Source organism: Apodemus sylvaticus, chromosome 4 (genome assembly GCF_947179515.1).
Source record: "Apodemus sylvaticus chromosome 4, mApoSyl1.1, whole genome shotgun sequence".
NCBI lineage: Eukaryota > Metazoa > Chordata > Mammalia > Rodentia > Muridae > Apodemus > Apodemus sylvaticus.
The window spans coordinates 70,305,317-70,324,272 of record NC_067475.1 but is presented as its reverse complement, the minus strand read 5'-3'; the positions used below and the strand labels follow the sequence as shown (position 1 = coordinate 70,324,272).

General features: G+C 43.0%; 1 protein-coding gene across 1 annotated transcript; it reads right to left on the bottom strand.

Moving 5' to 3' along the window:
- Positions 1-15,001: 15,001 nt before the first annotated feature.
- Positions 15,002-16,072, bottom strand: LOC127683043 (TD and POZ domain-containing protein 1-like). Its single transcript, XM_052179894.1, has one exon. The coding sequence runs from the start codon at positions 16,070-16,072 to the stop codon at positions 15,002-15,004; it is 1,071 nt and encodes a 356-aa protein (XP_052035854.1).
- Positions 16,073-18,956: the final 2,884 nt, after the last annotated feature.

Sequence of the window (18,956 nt, the reverse complement as noted above, 5' to 3'; positions counted from 1 at the left end):
AGAACACCTGAGACTTCACACCTTGTGGAATAAGTAAATACTGACTGTAGTCATTGTTATATTAGCTAGACCTCAGCCTGTATGTTATTCTTCTATATTCTCTGTCTATTTACATAAAGGAATTCATTCTGTACATTCTCTATAGGACCCTGAAAATACAACACACTTGAGATGAGAATATATAAAGTTTTACAGACTTTCCTATCCAGAGGTGGATAGAATAGCCCAACTAGTGGCCACTGACCTAAGAGTCACGAAACTCAAACACATACACACACATAGAAATTCCAGTGTTTGGGGGAAAGAGAGAGGGGGGGATGAGGGAAAGAGGGAGAGATGGAGGGAGAGGGAGAGGGGGAGGGAGATAGGCAAAGAGAGGGAGAGAGAGGAAGAGAGAGGGAGGGAAAGGGAGAGGGAGAGAGAGAGAGGAAAAGAGAGGGAGAGACGGAGAGAGAGGGAGAGAGAGGAAAAGGAAGACGGAGAGGGATACGGAGAGGGAGAGAGAGAGAGAGAGAGAGAACTTAGGGAAATTGAAACTAAAATCCAAAGTATACCTATAATCGTGTTCAATAGGATGAAGAGTAAATAACCTCTGGTGTTCTCTCAGGTCAAGATTAACCTTCAAACTACCTCCAGCAGAAATGTCAGGGGACATGGAGACAAAGAGCTGGGGCTCCACACAGATCAGTGTAAAAAAAATCTGCTATGAGTGGACTATTAGCGACTTCTCATTTTGCATGGGGGGAATTCAGAAAAGGATTTCAAGCCCAGTGTTCTCATTAGAGGCCAATGAAGAAATAGCATGGTGTTTGAGAGTACACCCAAACGGGGTTGATGAAGAAAGCAAAGATTACCTGTCAGTTTACCTGGGATTGCTCAGCTGTCCAGAGAGCCCAGTTTGGGCAAAGTTCAAATTCTGGATCAGAAATTCCCAAGGAGAGAAATGCCAAAGTATGAAGAACCCCAATGTCGTAAGCTTTCAGCAATACGAAAAGTGGGGATTCAAAAAGTTCATCCTTTGAGGTTTCCTCCTCTCCCGTCAGCAATGGCTTGTCCCTGAAGACCAGCTCAGCCTCTGCTGCAAGGTGAGCATAATAGGAGCCATCTTTGCATGCCTGGACAGATCATGACACCTGCAATCAAGGAGCCAAGACAGATGTTGAGAGATGACCTAGCAAAGCTGTGGGAGAAATCTCTCTTCAAAGACTGATCCCTCGCTCAAAGGCATAAAGAGATTTTAGGAGCTAGTCAGATATGACCAACACCTGTCTTCCAATGGCAGCACCCAATGTAGTTACCAATGACTTCTGGTTAGAGTTCAGTATAGCTGGAACATTTACACTGCATCTGCAAGAAAGCAGCATGGTGGCTCAGAATTTAAAACAGCTCTACTATGTTAAAATTGCAGGTGTGAATGGCAGAACAGGAGTCTCACACAATCTAGATGATATCTGCCCTGTTGAAGTTCTTGTTTGTTTTTGTCTGACATGATGGAAACTGGGATTCAAGTTAGGTGATGACCATAAGCACAGCCCAAAGGAATTTCATTGGGGAATACTGTATGGACTGATCTAAACAGAACAAATGACCAGGGCCCAAAGAAAGGGAGATATCAAACATGAATATTTATTTATCTGAGACTTAAATGACAATGAAGACTTTTTAAAGGTTCAGTTTGTGGGAACTCAGCTGCAAAGGCAATTACTGCTCTGTCAGAGAACTGTGGTTCAGTTCCCAGCACACCCAGGAGAGTTTTCAGCCAACTGTAACTGGTCATTCAGAGGATCTGAGGCCCTTCTCTGGTCTTCATGGCCACAAACAGCTCTGTAAACAAAATCGTAACCCAATAAAATATAATATGAATAAAACATTTGGAATCAGTCTGTGGATTCCAGAGATGTTTAGGTTCAGAGAAGTCACATATAGTCCAATCAGCCCTGATCAGGTGTGGATACTCGTGGAGACTATATTACCAGAATTACAAACCCATTGTCTTTTTTCTTGGCATCTACATTAGCTAAAAGCTCCATCATCATGCTCTTATGATGACTAAGAAGTGTAGACCAATGTGGAGGAAGTCTCCTCCTCCTGGGAGAGAAGTGTTTGTTGGCCAAAGCATGCAAAAATCTTTTATTAATTTTGAAAACATTCAAAGAGATTGATTCATTATGTATTCATATTCCGTAGGCCAGAAGTTTCTCTTCTTGTCAATGTTGTGCCCCCTTAATACCGTTCTTCCTTTGTGGTCAACCAGAACCATTAAATAACTTGTTGGCTACTTCATTACTGTAGTGTGGCTCCCGTATGAATTATACTATAAAGATCTGATATAGAGGATATCTGATATCCAACCCCCATGAAATGGTCAATACTCCACCACAGAGGATGAGGGAGCCACAGTTTGAGAAGCATGGCTCTAGGCCATGCCTGCCTTCATACCAGCTAGACTTCTTACAGAACTTCTTGTACTAAAGTTCCACCACACCTAATTCCACAATCTCAATTAACCTCTGTACCGCACCACCTGTGGGAGTCTTCACTGACCATTCTTTTTATATCTTGTGGATGCCACAGATCTTTACCTTCTAGCCTCCCTACCCAACTCTATGCTCTGCCCCAGGCTTTAAGTCCAGCTTGCACCCCTGCTAACACAAGTGTCACTCTTTCCATGGTAACAGAGGGTAAGGGCAGAATTAAAACTTGTCCTTTGCTTTCCCACTTACTATTTCCCCAATCCTATTCCAAGATCTATAGTGGGAAATTTGATGTGTTTTTTTTTTCTGTCCTGTAAAGCACCTAACAAGTGGATCACAAAGACCTTCTCACCCATCTTCCTACAGTTGTTCAGCTGTTAAAGTGAATAGAATCCAGGCATGGATACACTGTTCCCATGTTCAGCCTGCCTGGAGTGAGAGGAAGTTCCCAAGGAATTAGCACTAGAACAATGCAAAGTCATGCCACGCTCAGCTGATCTGCTGAAGTTGTTACTTCAATATTCCTAATTCTGCTCCCTTTATGCTGACATCTTACAACCATCACAGCCCATCTTCATCAGCCTCTTATCTTCACTTGGATCATTGTTAACCTTGACCAAACTATCTCATCCATCAGGCCAGCTACATGGCTCCCACTTGAAACTTGGTTCTCATTTTTATAGTTTGACCTGGAAGATTTGTTGCATCACCAGTTAGACCCCTCTGTGAGAAAATACCTCAAACAATATTTTTACATGCACCCAGAGCATCTGGTCCATCAGAGAGTCTGTGAAGGAGCTTCGGACTACTACTGTGCACAGTGGGGTTATGAAAGCACAGGTTCTACTGGGACTCTCACTAAAATCTGATTTCATCAAGCTAGTTGGGCTACCAACAAAAGAATACAAATGGAGGGACCCATGGCTCTGGCTGCATATGTAGCAGAGAATGGCCTTGTTGGAAATCAGTGGGAGAAGTGGCGCTTGGTCTTGTTGGGGTTTTATGCTCCAGTAGAGGGGAATGCCTGGTCAGGAAGGCAGGAGTAGGTGCATGGGTAGGGGAGCACTCTCATAGAGGCAGGGGGAGGGGAATGGAATAGGGGGTTTTCATAGGGGAGACTGGAAAGTGGATAACATTTGAAATGTAAGTAAAGAAAATATCCAACGAAAGAAAAGAAAAAAAGAAGAAAAACCTCCATGCTTCTCTCATGCATATTCACCTTATAGCCACCTGACACTCAGCTTCACCGAAAGAAGAAAACAGGCCACTGGATGGGATTCAGGCTATATTTGGGGATGCAGAGCATGTACAAAAAAAGGAGTTACGTATGCATACAGATTCCAGGGGTAATCAATAGAAATACTCTCTTCTCTATCCAACAAGTTGTTAGACAGGTTCTGGGCTGGCTATTGGGCCCAATTAAGTCCTTGCAAGGCTGGACTTCAGGCCCTAGCCTCTGCCTATGACCACACCTACCCTAACATAAGTGTCACTAAGTTTACTGGCTTCCTGTCTCAACAACCCACTCCACAATCATTTATGAAAGCTTGTTCCAGATAATTGACTCCTGTCCTGATTTGACATAGGACTGTTGGTTATGCTTAAATGACTAACCCACCTACTATGATAGAACAGCTCTTCCTGGAAACTATTCACAGACTACAGAGAGTACTCAGTGCACATGGTAGCATCCACAGTGAGGTAAGCTGACCCTTCAGTAACAGAAGAAAGCCTTTGTATTGGGAATCAGATACCCTCAGAACGTTCACATCTCTGCAATTCCATTGTAACTCCTACCAATTAAGAATATGAGTGCCTCTTGCTTCCAGAGGATGATAGGTGGGCTTGTGCATCAGGACTTACCCCTTGCAGACATTCCCTAGTTGTAAATGCATCATCTGATATTTGTATCCTGGCACAGTAGTTACCCCAATAACCTCCCACACAGGGGAAAACATTCCCAATGAATTAGACTCTGTAGATCACCAGGTGAAAAGGGTTGCTGCACCTGTTGTGGTGTTCTCCACTCTGCTTTGTATAGGAGTAGCTGGCACAGCTGGCACAGGAACTTCTGCACTAGATCTTCAATCTACCAGGTGAACAAACTGAGAGACAGCAGCCTCACAATCATCACATTAGATGCAGAAAAAGCCTTTGACAAAATCCAACATCCTTCTTGACAAAAGTCCCAAGAGACAGGGATGTAACTGAATATAAAAAAGGCAGTTTAGAGCAAGCCCATAGCCAACCAACATCAACTTAAATGGAGAGAAACTTGAAAAATTCCACTAAAATCCAGATAAGGTAAGGTGATCTCCTCTGTATATATACCTATTAAATAGGGCACTTGATGTCTTTGATCAATAAGACCACTGAAGCAGATCAAGGGTATACAAATTAGAAAGGAAGAAGTCAAATATTGTTATTTGTATTAACATTAGGGTAGATATATGTCTCTGCATGGGTCTAGAGGAGGTGCAGGAGCGGAATCGGGGAATTTTACACTATCTCCTATCCCTGACTGAGATGTTCTCTCTAACTCATAACTGCCTGGAAATGAAAAATTATTTTTCCAGCAGATTTACCCTGGTTATACAAAGAATATTTAAGAGTAGGCCAACTATCAAGGAGTTGATGGCCTACACAAATGCTGAATTGTACTTTTTATTTCTCTCATATGCTTTGTTTAGTCATTTTTCTACACTTTTGCTTTTATGTTTTGGTTCATGATTTTGTGTTTTATTGACTTTATGCATTTGTGTGTAAGTGCATGTATGTTTCATGTGTGTTTTCTTTGTTTTTCATCCTGGTTTTGTTTTTCTGCTTGTCATCTAACTGGAAGGAGTGAGACCTGAGCAGTACAGTGAGTAGCGAGATGGGGAGGGACTGGAAGGAGATGGGGAAAGGCAAATTGTAATCTGAATATTTTGTGTGGAAAAATCATTTTCAATAAAAACGAAAGAAAAGCAGGGCCTCTGTAAGGTGATTTGGTCATATGCTAATCCTTAGGAATAGGAAAGTACTCTCATACAAAAATTCAATCCAGGAATCCCTACATGTTTCTGATCGAGCAAGGATTTGGAGATCGAGAAAGTCCTGTTTAACCATGACTTTGAGGCCTGCCTTGACTGTTGAGCTTCTACCATAATAAGAGTCAAAGAGTATAAAGGAAGTGAGTAGGTCCTTGCCAATTGGCTCTTCTACCATTATATCCCTAGAGCAGGTATCATTTATGAAGAAATGCATGTGTTGATCCTTCCTGACCTTCACACTGTGGGAATAAATTCCATGGTTTATAAATTACATAGTATGATGCAATTTATTATGCCAGAATGGTATTTTTTCTTAATTCCAATAACACAAGATAGAGCTAGTCAGCAGATACAAAAACCTGCAAAAATTTCCAATAGAGGAGACAATAAAATATTTTCATGGACTCCCAAACTTCTCAATATTAGTAATAGTCAGGGAATGGCGTGGACACAATTGTGTGGGAAGATGGAGAAACTATAGGGACAGAGGCTGAATTCCTCATTCCAAAGACTGATGCTGAGAGGATGAACCTGAAAGAAGAGATTGTGCTCTGTTAGCTCTGTATCCCAGATTCCTCAGAATTCACTTGTCAAGTTTCCCTTCAACTCGACCTCATGCTGAGGACAACCACAGGTGTGTAATCAGAATCAAATGGGACAGGGCCTGAGGAGATGACTGAGCACTTGGTGCTCTGGCTGCCAGTCAATAGAACCAGGTTTCATTCCTAGTAGCAATGGGCAACTCACAAAAGTCTAGCTGTCAGTTTCATGGGATCTAGTGCCCTCCTCTGGATTCTGTGGGTAGCACACATGCAGATAGGCATGCAGAAACGACACTCTAAACATGAAGTAAGCCATTTTTCTAAAACATTGATTGAGGCAATAGAGATCCACAGGAGGTAGATAAGGTTTTTCTCAGAATTGGAAGAACCAGCCAAGTGTACTGGCTGGTTTTGTGTGTCAACTTGACACAGACTGGAGTTATCACAGAGAAAGGAGCTTCAGTTGGGGAAGTGCCTCCATGAGATCCAGCTGTGGGGCATTTTCTCAATTAGTGATCAAGTGGGGAGGGCCCCTTGTGGGTGGTACCACCACTGGGCTGGTATTCTTGGGTTCAATAAGAGAGCAGGCTGAGCAAGCCAGGGGGAGCAAGCCAGTAAGGAACATCTATTCATGGCCTCTGCATCAGCTCCTGCTTCCTGACCTGTTTGAGTTCCAGTCCTGACTTCCTTTTGTGATGAACAGCAATGCAGCAGCGTAAGCTGAATAAACCCTTTCCTTCCAAACTTGCTTCTTGGTCATAATGTTTGTGCAGGAATAGAAACCCTGACTAAGACACCAAGAATATGAGCAAAAAGGGTACATTTATGTATTTTATTTTATTCTCTCTTCCTGATATTTGGTTACCACTGAATATAATGTCCCTAATGGCATTGCACTAAAACATAACCAGAGGAGCTCTAATTAGAAACACTTCTTATCTCATTCTGAAAGTTTTGGAAAACTACTATATTTTCTCCCCAGGCATCTGCTCCTCCTCCTCCTTCTTTAATTAAGCATGAATTCTTTATTAATACTGTATAATCTGAGTGAGTAGTGTTTCCCTCAATTCTTCTTGTTCTTTCCCACGTCCTTTCCCACATGGATCCTCTACATTTCTGTCTGTCATCAGAAAAGGACAGCTGGTACAGATCCATGGAGGCCATGGGACTGCTGCCTCAGTGTCTTTGAGTTAAAGGGGATTCAAAGGGCGTTGTCTTCCTGAGAACCTCCATTCCCTGTGTCTCCCTCCCTGCTTCTGATCGTCTTCCTTAGGGCTCTCTGAACTATGAGGGCATGGATTTAAGGGAAACATCTCATTTACAGTTGTGTGTATGAAGATCTTTCTCTGTCTCTGTCTCTCCAATGTCTCTGTCTCTCTCTGCATAATGTCTGGGTGTTAATCTCTGTATTTGTTCCAATCTGCTGCAGGAGGAAGCTTCTCTGATGAGTGAATAAGCTATTAATTAAGGAGATTATTAAGATTAAAGGATTATTAGAAGATATTTTACCCCTTTTAAAGAAGACCAGTAGTATTTTACTGGTGTTTTACTCCAGGTCACTGGGTCATCTATCATCTGGTTTGTTTTAGTTGGTGTTCTTTAGCTGTGAAAAAGCACCATGGGTTTTTTGTAATTCCAGATAAGATTGAGAATTGCACTTTCTCACTCTTTGAAGACTTGAGTTGCAATTTAATGGGGATTGCATTGAATCTGTAGATTGCTTTTGACAAGATGGCCATTTTTACTATATTAATCCTGGTAATCCACAAGCATGGGAGATATTTCCATCTTCTGAGGTCTTCTTCTATTTCTTCTTCCCTAAGTTCTTTCTCTGCCTGTTTATCCTTTGAGTATAGGAAGGCTACTGATTTGTTTGAATTAATTTTATATCTGGGCCACACCACGGCCTAGATTCCCCACCCACAGTCACCTAGGTACAGCCAGGTTTGCCCCACCCCGCAGTTACCTGGAAACAGCCAGGTACCCTGACCCACTATAGAGAGGGCTGCTTGGCTCCTCCTTCCTCTCTTGTGCATGCTCTCTTGTCCTCTTTTTTCTCTTACGCTCTTATCCCCCTTACCCCCCCCCATTCTTTTTCTAAGTGGCCACGGCTGGATCTCACCTCTCTATCTCTTTCTCTTTTTACCTTTTGATCTCTTTTCTTGGCACCTCCTTTTCTGTAATAATGCTTTACAATCATGGGCTATCTCCTCTTATCTAATCCTGCTATGTTGGAGCAATGTAACAGGCCTCTCAGTGCTTCCAGACCACAGACTGGACCAAGGACTCGTACCTCTGCTCCCTCCCCAGCCGGTTCTCCCTCAACAGGTATACAGGCCTGCAAATCTGTAATGAATAAATCCCTTTGGATGTTTTCAAAACATTTAATAGATTTTGCATGCCTTGATCCACAAACACATCTCTCCCAGAAGGATTAGACTCCCTCTACTATGGCATAGACTTCTCCGTCGTCATAAGAGCATGAGGGTGGAGTTCTCATTTTCCAACATTAAATTCCAAGGAAAAAGACCAAGGGTTTCTAATATTGGTAGGAGAGTGAGGGCTCTGTTCAAACATCCACAGCTGAGCTAGGCTGCTTGGACTACATGTTACTTCTCTGAAATAAACATCTCTGGAAACCACAGACTGATTTCAAAAGTTTTTTTCATCTTGTATTTTATTTGGTTAAGGTTTTGTCTACAGAGTTCTTTGTGGCCATGGAGACAAGAGGAGAGCCTCAGATCCTCTGATTCACCAGTTTCAGGTGGTGAAAAACTCTCCTATGTGTGTAGCGAACTTAGCAAGAGATCTCTGAGAGAGCAGTAATTGCTTTTGAAGCCGAGTTCCCTGAACCTTGAATGTTTAAAAAGAAACTCTTCATTGTCTTTCCTTCACTGATGAGGAAGCAATCATGGTTGATTTCTCCTTGCCAATGGCCACAGTCATCTCTTCTGTTCAGTCCAAGGCAGAAGTGTTTCTCCAAAGAAACACAGTTGTTCTCTGCCTAGGGCCAGCTCTAAATTGAATCTCAGTTTCCAAAAATCAGACAAATTCAAACAGGAACCTTAACATCATAGATGTCATATAGAGTGTCCCAGACTGCAGTGCTGCCTATTGCACACCTACCATTTCAATATGTATAATATTGCAGGTGTTTAAAATCCTGAGCCACCATGATGATCCCTCGATTTTATATGTTACATGAGTCCACAGGTAGTCTAGACAAGAAGAGCCATCACCAGGGTACTTTGCTTACTGATACTTCAGACTTCCATAAATGAAGGTATAATGTCAATATCTGCAAAGCTATTATTTACTCCTGTGCTGGCTTTTACACTGATTTCTGCCATAAACCTGATCAGGGAAGGGATGTTTTCCTTAACTGGTCAAGAGTCTGAGTGTTCACCAAATGGAGGGCATGTAGAAGAGCTCCTGTATGGTGGTCAGGAATCAGAGCCCCAAAACTCTGAAGATGGCTTTCTTCTTTCCTGTGTGTTATTCCAATCAGAAGCACAGACCTTGTGATCACTCCTCCAAATTTGGTCGGTGGTAGTCTTGTACTTCCCTCCTAGGACATCCTTCTTCAGAGCCAATTAGAACAGTGGTTCTGGAATATCATAAATGCTTCTCTTTCTGTTTCTCTCTGTCTCTCTGTCTCTCTCTCTGTCTCTCTCTCTCTCTCTCTCTCTCTCTCTCTCTCTCTCTCTCTCTCTGTGTGTGTGTTTGTGTGTCTTTCTGGTTTTTTGAGACAGGGTTTCTCTGTGTAGCCCTGGCTGTCCTGGAACTCACTTTGTAGACCAGGCTGGCCTCAAACTCAGAAATCTGCCTGTCTCTGCCTCCCAAATGCTGGGATTAAAGGTGTGTGGCACCACTGCCTGGCTGGATTATCCTTTTTTCAATTTTTATTTTATTAATTTTCATCTGAAATTCTGCCTCACTGCAGTGCTCCCCTCACAGTTTTTCAGCCCTCCCCCATCTCCTTGGCCTCTGAGAGGGTGCTCCCCATGCATTCCCCCTCCCTGGGGCATTAAGTCTCTATAGGATTAGGCACATCCTCTTCCACTGAGGCCAGACAAGGTATGCCTGTACTTCATTTGTGCTTGGGGCATCAGACAAGTTCACGTATGCTCACTGGTTAGTGGCTTAGTCTCTGGTGGCCCCCGAAAGTCCAGATTAGGTGATACTGGTCATTTTTTTTAGAGTTGCCATCTCCTTTAGTTCCTTTACCTTCGCCTACCTCGTCCATAGGGTTCCCCTACTACAATCCAATGCTTAGCTGTAACTGCATTTCAGTTAGCTGTTGGTAGGTAGAGCCTCTGAGAGGACAGCCATGCTAGTCTCCTGTCTGCATGGAAAACATAGCATTAGTAGCGTATGTGTGTGTGTGTGTGTGTGTGTTCGGCCCAAACAGCATTACATGCAAATTTTCACTGCAAGTAATCAATGTTCTGGTTCAAGGATTCTGCTTTCTGAAACATCATAGGAGTGGCTCCTCCATGACCTCCAGAAGCTGGTAGATGGAGTAGATTGTCAGGTGAACCATCTCAAAACATTGGCTTCCAGCGTGGATTGCAGCAGAGTGAGTGAGCCAGGTTTTGTGTTCTGGCTTTTTGCCATTATTTATTTTTTTTCAATTTTACTTAAATATCTTCTTTATTTACATTTCAAATGTCCTCTTTGCTCAATGCCCCTCTGAAAACCTCTATTCCATCACCTCCCTCTGCTCACTAACCCACCCACTCCAGCCTTCCTGACCTGGTAGGTGTACCCTGAGGCAATGAGCCTCAAGGGTCCAAGGGTCTCTCCTCTCATTGATGTCTGTTCAGGCTGTCCTCTGTTACCCATGTGTCTGGAGTCATCGTTTCTTCCATGTGTACTCTCTCATTTGTGCTTAAGTCCCTGAGAACTCTGGGCTTACTGGTTGGTTCATATTGTTGCTCATCCTATGGGGTTGCAAACACCTTCAGCTCCTTGGGTCCTTTCTCTAGTTCCTCCATTGAAACCCTTTGCTCAGTTCAATGGCTAGCTGTGTGCATCCCCCTCTGTATTTGTCAGGCACTGGCAAAGCCTCTCAGAAGAGAGTTATATCTGGCTCCTGTCAGCAAGCACTTATTGGCATCCACAATAGTGCCTGGGTTTGTTAACTGCATATGGGATGGATCCACAGGTGGGGCAGTCTATGGATATCTATTCTTTTACTCTCTGCTCCACACTTTGTATTTCTTCCCATGGGTATTTTGTACCCCTTCTAAGAAGAATCAAAGTATCTACACTTTGGTCTTCTTTCTTCTTGAGCTTCATGTGGTCTGTGAATTGTATCTTGGGTATTCTGAGCTTCTAGGCTAATATCCACTTATCAGTGAGTTGGTCTTGAAGTCCTCTATCAGCCTCACGCAATGTGATTTTAAATTCAAATCTTGCTCTGTGGTATATTCAGTTATCCAGAACTTGCTGTGGTGGGAGAACTGGCTTCTGATGATGCTAAGTAGCCTTGGTTTTTGTTGGTAGGGTTCTTGTGCTTGCCTTTCACCATCTTGTTACTTTTGGTGTTACATAGTTCTGTTGTTTCTGTGTTTCTGACTGGAGCTTGTACCTCCTGTGGTCCTGTAAGCCTGTGTCAGAACTCCGGGAGCCCAGCTCTCTTCTGGTGGGACCTGTGCACAGAGGGCTGTGGAGCAGCCCCAGCTCCATGGTACAGATAGCTCAACTGTTTTTTTTTTTTTTAAATAATTGCTAAACCTCTGTCATTGTTTTTTCTTTCATTTAATGTTTGTGTGTTTGTTTGTTTGTTTTAGATATTAATTTATTTATGAAGAATGACATCAATTCAAATAAACTTATTTTCCCAGAACAGCCCCACTGTGTATCCTAGGGTACCACTTCAGTTTAGGTTCTTCTGCCTCTGTCTCTTGAATATCATTTTCAGGGCACCTCTTTAGCTTCAGAGTTGATCTTTTGGGGAGTTATTTTTTCTTTCTTTTTTTATTTGATGTATTCTTTATTTACATTTCAAATTATTTCCCCTTTTCTGGGTCCACACTCCCCGCAAGTCTTATAAGCCCTATTCCCTCTCCCTGTTCCTCCAAGACAGGGTTTCTCTGCGTAGTCCTGGATGTCCTGGAACTCACTTTGTAGACCAGGCTGGCCTCAAACTCAGAAATCTGCTTGCCTCCTCCTCACAAGTGCTGGGATTAAAGGCGTGCTCCACCACCACCTGGCTAACATAAACTTAACTTCTGTTCCCCTCTGCATTGGTGGTCATTAGGCAGGGGGTGGTTTTGTAATCTGGGGGTACAGGTGTGTTGGTGGAATAACCTGGTCTTGTTGAGGGTGTAAATTGAAGATGCTGGTCTTATTGGAGATTGGCTTAGAGAGTGAAGCTAGGCTTAGGTTTTGTTGAGGGGCAACTTGGAAACTAATGCTAGGTGCCAGGATGTTAATTTGAACAGATTTTTAAAAATGGAGTCTGAACTTCAAAGATTTGACCATGCATCAGTAATATCAGCATTCTCTAGTCTTACTTTTTGGTGTTCAAGTTTCTGATCCTGGATAACTATTCTTGTTAGCTAAATTGTATCAATGAATAATGTGGATTTTGTAATTAATACACACCCCACAGAAAGCAGAAGCAAAGACAGCTGTTGATCTAGCTTTTATTAATTAGGCAGCATATTAAAAACAAACCTGCAGAGGGTTTAGAGGTTAGGGAAATGTGTTTGAGAGATTTAGTGATAGTGGCAGAGAGAGTATTTAATAAAAGAAGACTACAAAAGAGAAAAAAGTTAAGTGGCCAGAAGCAACAGACTCCAGACTCATCAAAAAGTCTGTTGGCAGTCAAGGAAAAACCAGAAGACTGCAGGAGGTGCCTAAAACAGATAGTTTCAGAGGAAGGAGGTAAGGGGGCCCTGAAGACCCTGAGGGGAAGTACAAAGTCTAAATGGAATAAAACACAGGAAAGTATAGAGCCATCTTCAGAGGTTTGGGGCTCTGATCCTGCCCACCATACAGGAGCTCTTCCAAATGCCTTACATTTTGTGAACACTCAGACTCCTGAGCAGTTAAGGAAAGCACCCCTTCCCTGATCATGTTTATGGTAGCAATCTGTAAGACCAGTGCATGTGTAAATAGTATCTGTGCAGAGATTTACATGATCTCTTTATTTATGCAAGATTGTCCCAAATAAGCAAAGTATATTATTTGGTGATGGTTATTCTTCTAGTCTGCACTTATTGTGGACATCCAAAAGTAGAAGGCATGCCTTTTCCTTTATTTTTTTTTTTTTGGCTTTTTTCAAGACAGGGTTTCTCTGTGTAGCCCTGGCTGTCCTGGAACTCACTTTGTAAACCAGGCTGGCCTCGAACTCAGAAATCTGCCTGCCTCTGCCTCCTAAGTGCTGGGATTAAAGGCATGTGCCAGCAGTGCCCAGCTAATTTTTTTTCTTAAGTTGAAGTATATAGATCCAGTTCTAATACAGATTCTTCTGGTCGAAAAACATATACATTTAATCTGAGAAAAACATATACCTTTAGTCTGAGTCTTGAGGCAGAAAAACACATACCCTTAATCCAGATCTTCAGACTAGAAGACACTCCCTTAACTAGGCCACACCTTCTACTGGAGCCCCACAATAAGCATTAAGAAGAAGGAAGCTTTTTTCTTTAGCTTCCTGCTCACATCTCAATAGCATGCCCATTCCTGGATGGAGCTAGAGAACATCATACTAAGTGAGGTAACCCAGACTCAAAAGGTGAATCATGGTATGCACTCACTAATAAGTGGATATTAACCTAGAAAATTGGAATACCCAAAACATAATCCACACATCAAATGAGGTACAAGAATAAAGGAGGAGTGGCCCCTTGGTTTGGAAAGACTCAATGAAGCACTATTTGGCAAAACCAGACCGGGGAAGTGGGAAGGGGTGGGTGGGAGGACAGGGGGAAGAGAAGGGGGCTTATGGGACTTTCAGGGAGTGGGGGGATAGAAAAGAGGAAATCATTTGAAATGTAAATAAAAAATATTTTGAATAAAAAATATTTCTATGTTGATTGAAAGTGGAGTTATATTTTCTGGTAAAATTGAAGAAGTACATGAAAAACAAAAAAAAAGAGCATGAGGGTGGAGTTCTCATTTTCCAACATTAAATTCCAAGGAAAAAGACCAAGGGTTTCTAATATTGGTAGGAGAGTGAGGGCTCTGTTCAAACATCCACAGCTGAGCTAGGCTGCTTGGACTACATGTTACTTCTCTGAAATAAACATCTCTGGAAACCACAGACTGATTTCAAAAGTTTTTTTCATCTTGTATTTTATTTGGTTAAGGTTTTGTCTACAGAGTTCTTTGTGGCCATGGAGACAAGAGGAGGGCCTCAGATCCTCTGATTCACCAGTTTCAGGTTGTGGAAAACTCTCCTATGTGTGCTGCGAACTTAGCTAGAGTTCTCTGAGAGAGCAGTAATTGCTTTTGAAGCCGAGTTCCCTGAACCTTGAATGTTTAAACAGAAACTCTTCATTGTCTTTCCTTCTCTGATGAGGAAGCAATCATGGTTGATTTCTCCTTGCCAATGGCCACAGTCATCTCTTCTGTATAGTCCAAGGCAGAAGTGTTTCTCCAAAGAAACACAGTTGTTCTCTGCCTAGGACCCACTCTAAATTGAATCTCAGTTTCCAAAAATCAGACAAATTCAAACAGGAACATTAACATCATAGATGTCATGTAGAGTGTCCCAGACTGCAGTGCTGCCTATTGCACACCTACCATTTCAGTATGTATAATATATTGCAGGTGTTTTAAATCCTGAGCCACCATGCTGCCATTCCCCTGATAAAGTGCAAATGCTCCCTCAATACCATTGTCTAAGCAGAAGTCATTGGTAAAAAAGCTGGTTGTTGCTGTTGCAGAAGAGGTACAGGTCACAGCTGTCCATCTTCTGAGATCACTTTAGGCATTTAAATCATGGCTCCAAAGAAGGACACTGTGCAGAAGCCAGGGAGCAGAAGGCTTCAGCCACCAAGGGGGGATGTGACTCCACCAATGACTTCCACCCTGAGGTCTTAGAGACCTCATAGGCAAAATCTGTAATGAAATCCAGGGCCTGAGTCTTCAGCCACTGTGTGCTGTGGAGGTCAGCCAGGATGAGAATGTTTGCAGCATTCTCCACAGAGAGGATCCTGCAGAGGGCATCCTCACACATGGCCTTCAAGCCGTCCAGGCCATACCTGTCAGCAGCTGCCAGCAGACCAGAGGCCATGGAGTAGCTCTTGAGGTTTGGTGCCTTCCATGTGTAGATGAAGCCCATCATCTCCTGGAAGACTTGGGGATCCAAGTCATGAATCTCAACGAAGTTTTTTAGTCTCTCCTGCATTTCATGTTCAAACATGGCTCTGAAAACTGGAGAGCGAGCTGCTAGGATGGCCTTGTGAGCCCTGAATTCATGGCCACCTACCAATAGGGAGCAGTCTGTGAAGATGGAATTCTCCCAAAGCTTCCCTAGGTCATCTGCCAACACATGCCTTGGATCCTTGATTGCAGGTGTCATGTTCTGTCCAGGCATGCTGAAGATGGCTCCCGCTATGCTCACCTTGCAGCAGATGGTGAGCTGGTCTTCAGGGAGAAGTAAATGCTGATGGGAGAGGAGGAAATCTCGAAGGATGAACTCTTTGAATCCCCTGTGTTGGTCTTGCCAAAAGCTTGCAACACTGGGGTTCTTCCTACTTTGACATTTCTCTCCTTGGGAATTTATGATCCAGAACTCAAACTTTGCCCAAACTGGGCACACGGGACAGCTGAGCAATCCCAGGTCAACTGACAGGTAATCTTTGCTTTCTTTATCAACTCCATTTGGGTATACTCTCAAACACCATGCTGCTTCCTCATTGGCCTCTAATGAGAACTCTGGGCTTCTAATCTCTTTCTGAATTCCATCCATGCAAAATGAGAAGTTGCTAATGGTCCACTCACAGCAGATGTTTTTTACACTGATCTGTGTGGAGCCCCAGCTCTTGGCTTCCATGTCCCCTGACATTTCTGTTGGTGGTAGTTTGGAGGTTAACATTGATCTGAAAAGAAGAACTAGCATTTATTGACTCTTCATCCTGATACATACAATTATATATACTCTTTAGATTTTATTTTAGATTTCTCCTAAATTCTTTCTCTCTGCTGTTTTTCTCTCTCTGTCTCTGTGTAACTGTCTCTGGTTCTCTGTGTCTCTCTTCCCCCCTCTCTGTCTTCTCTCTTTCTTTCTCTCTCTCTCTGAGTGTATATGTGCGTGTGTTTATTGAACATACAGAATTAATTCCTTTATATAAATAGAAAGAGGATATATGAGAATAACATAAATTCAACTAATATAACAATGACTACAGTCAGTACTTACTTAGTCCACAAGGTTTGAAGTCTCAGGTTTTCTTCAGTATATGCTGGTGTTCTGAAGTAGAGTCTAATGCCAGTGAAGAAACGGGCTTGGTAGTAAGATGAGAGCAGGCAGGCAAAGACACAGTCTACTTCTTCATATGCTTATATAGGCCTCCAGTAGAAGGCGTGGCCCTATTAAGGATGTGTCTTCAAGTCTCAGCTTCTGGATTAAAGGTGTTTGTTTTACTGCCTGAAGACTCAGATTAAAGGTGTGTGATTTTCAACCCTAAGAATCTGTGTTTGAACTGGATCTATCTATTTCAATTTAAGCAAAACAAGCTTTTAAAAGATGACCCCTCCAGTTTATATGTTACATGAGTCTACAGGTAGTCTAGACAAGAAGAGCCATCACCAGTGTACTTTGCTTACTGATACTTCAGACTTCCATAAATGAAGGTATCTTGTCAATATCTGCAAAGCTATTATTTACTCCTGTGCTGGCTTTTACACTGATTTCTGCCATAAACCTGATCAGGGAAGGGATGTTTTCCTTAACTGGTCAAGAGTCTGAGTGTTCACCAAATGGAGGGCATGTAGAAGAGCTCCTGTATGGTGGTCAGGAATCAGAGCCCCAAAACTCTGAAGATGTCTTTCTTCTTTCCTGTGTGTTATTCCAATCAGAAGCACAGACCTTGTGATCACTCCTCCCAATTTGGTCGGTGGTAGTCTTGTACTTCCCTCCTAGGAAATCCTTCTTCAGAGCCAATTAGAACAATGGTTCTGGAATATCATAAATGCTTCTCTTTCTGTTTGTCTCTGTCTCTCTGTCTCTCTGTCTCTCTGTCTCTGTCTCTCTCTGTCTCTGTCTCTCTGTCTCTCTGTCTCTCTCTCTCTCTCTCTCTCTCTCTCTCTCTCTCTCTCTCTGTGTGTGTGCGTGTGTGTCTTTCTGGTTTTTTGAGACAGGATTTCTCTGTGTAGCCCTGGCTGTCTTGGAACTCACTTTGTAGACCAGGCTGGCCTCAAACTCTGAAATCTGCCTGTCTCTGCCTCCCAAATGCTGGGATTAAAGGTGTGTGGCACCACTGCCTGGCTGGATTATCCTTTTTTCAATTTTTATTTTATTAATTTTCATCTGAAATTCTGCCTCACTGCAGTGCTCCCCTCACAGTTTTTCAGCCCTCCCCCATCTCCTTGGCCTCTGAGAGGGTGCTCCCCATGCATTCCCCCTCCCTGGGGCATTAAGTCTCTATAGGATTAGGCACATCCTCTTCCACTGAGGCTAGACAAGTTATGCCTGTACTTCATTTGTGCTTGGGGCATCAGACAAGTTCATGTATGCTCACTGGTTAGTGGCTTAGTCTCTGGTGGCCCCCGAAAGTCCAGATTAGGTGATACTGGTCATTTTTTTTAGAGTTGCCATCTCCTTTAGTTCCTTTAATCCTTCGCCTAACTCATCCATAGGGTTCCCCTACTACAATCCAATGCTTAGCTGTAACTGCATTTCTGTTAGCTGTTGGTAGGTAGAGCCTCTGAGAGGACAGCCATGCTAGTCTCCTGTGTGCATGGAAAACATAGCATTAGTAGCGTATGTGTGTGTGTGTGTGTGTGTGTTCGGCCCAAACAGCATTACATGCAAATTTTCACTGCAAGTAATCAATGTTCTGGTTCAAGGATTCTGCTTTCTGAAACATCATAGGAGTGGCTCCTCCATGACCTCCAGAAGCTGGTAGATGGAGTAGATTGTCAGGTGAACCATCTCAAAACATTGGCTTCCAGCGTGGATTGCAGCAGAGTGAGTGAGCCAGGTTTTGTGTTCTGGCTTTTTGCCATTATTTATTTTTTTTCAATTTTACTTAAATATCTTCTTTATTTACATTTCAAATGTCCTCTTTGCTCAATGCCCCTCTGAAAACCTCTATTCCATCACCTCCCTCTGCTCACTAACCCACCCACTCCAGCTTCCCTGACCTGGTAGGTGTACCCTGAGGCAATGAGCCTTCAAGGGTCCAAGGGTCTCTCCTCTCATTGATGTCTGTTCAGGCTGTCCTCTGTTACCCATGTGTCTGGAGTCATCGTTTCTTCCATGTGTACTCTCTCATTTGTGCTTAAGTCCCTGAGAACTCTGGGCTTACTGGTTGGTTCATATTGTTGCTCATCCTATGGGGTTGCAAACACCTTCAGCTCCTTGGGTCCTTTCTCTAGTTCCTCCATTGAAACCCTTTGCTCAGTTCAATGGTTAGCTGTGTGCATCCCCCTCTGTATTTGTCAGGCACTGGCAAAGCCTCTCAGAAGAGAGTTATATCTGGCTCCTGTCAGCAAGCACTTATTGGCATCCACAATAGTGCCTGGGTTTGTTAACTGCATATGGGATGGATCCACAGGTGGGGCAGTCTATGGATATCTATTCTTTTACTCTCTGCTCCACACTTTGTATTTCTTCCCATGGGTATTTTGTACCCCTTCTAAGAAGAATCAAAGTATCTACACTTTGGTCTTCTTTCTTCTTGAGCTTCATGTGGTCTGTGAATTGTATCTTGGGTATTCTGAGCTTC

Bases quoted from the DNA above. Each gene is read 5' to 3' on its own strand.
- LOC127683043 (XM_052179894.1), bottom strand. From the start codon at position 16,072: ATGTCAGGGGACATGGAAGCCAAGAGCTGGGGCTCCACACAGATCAGT.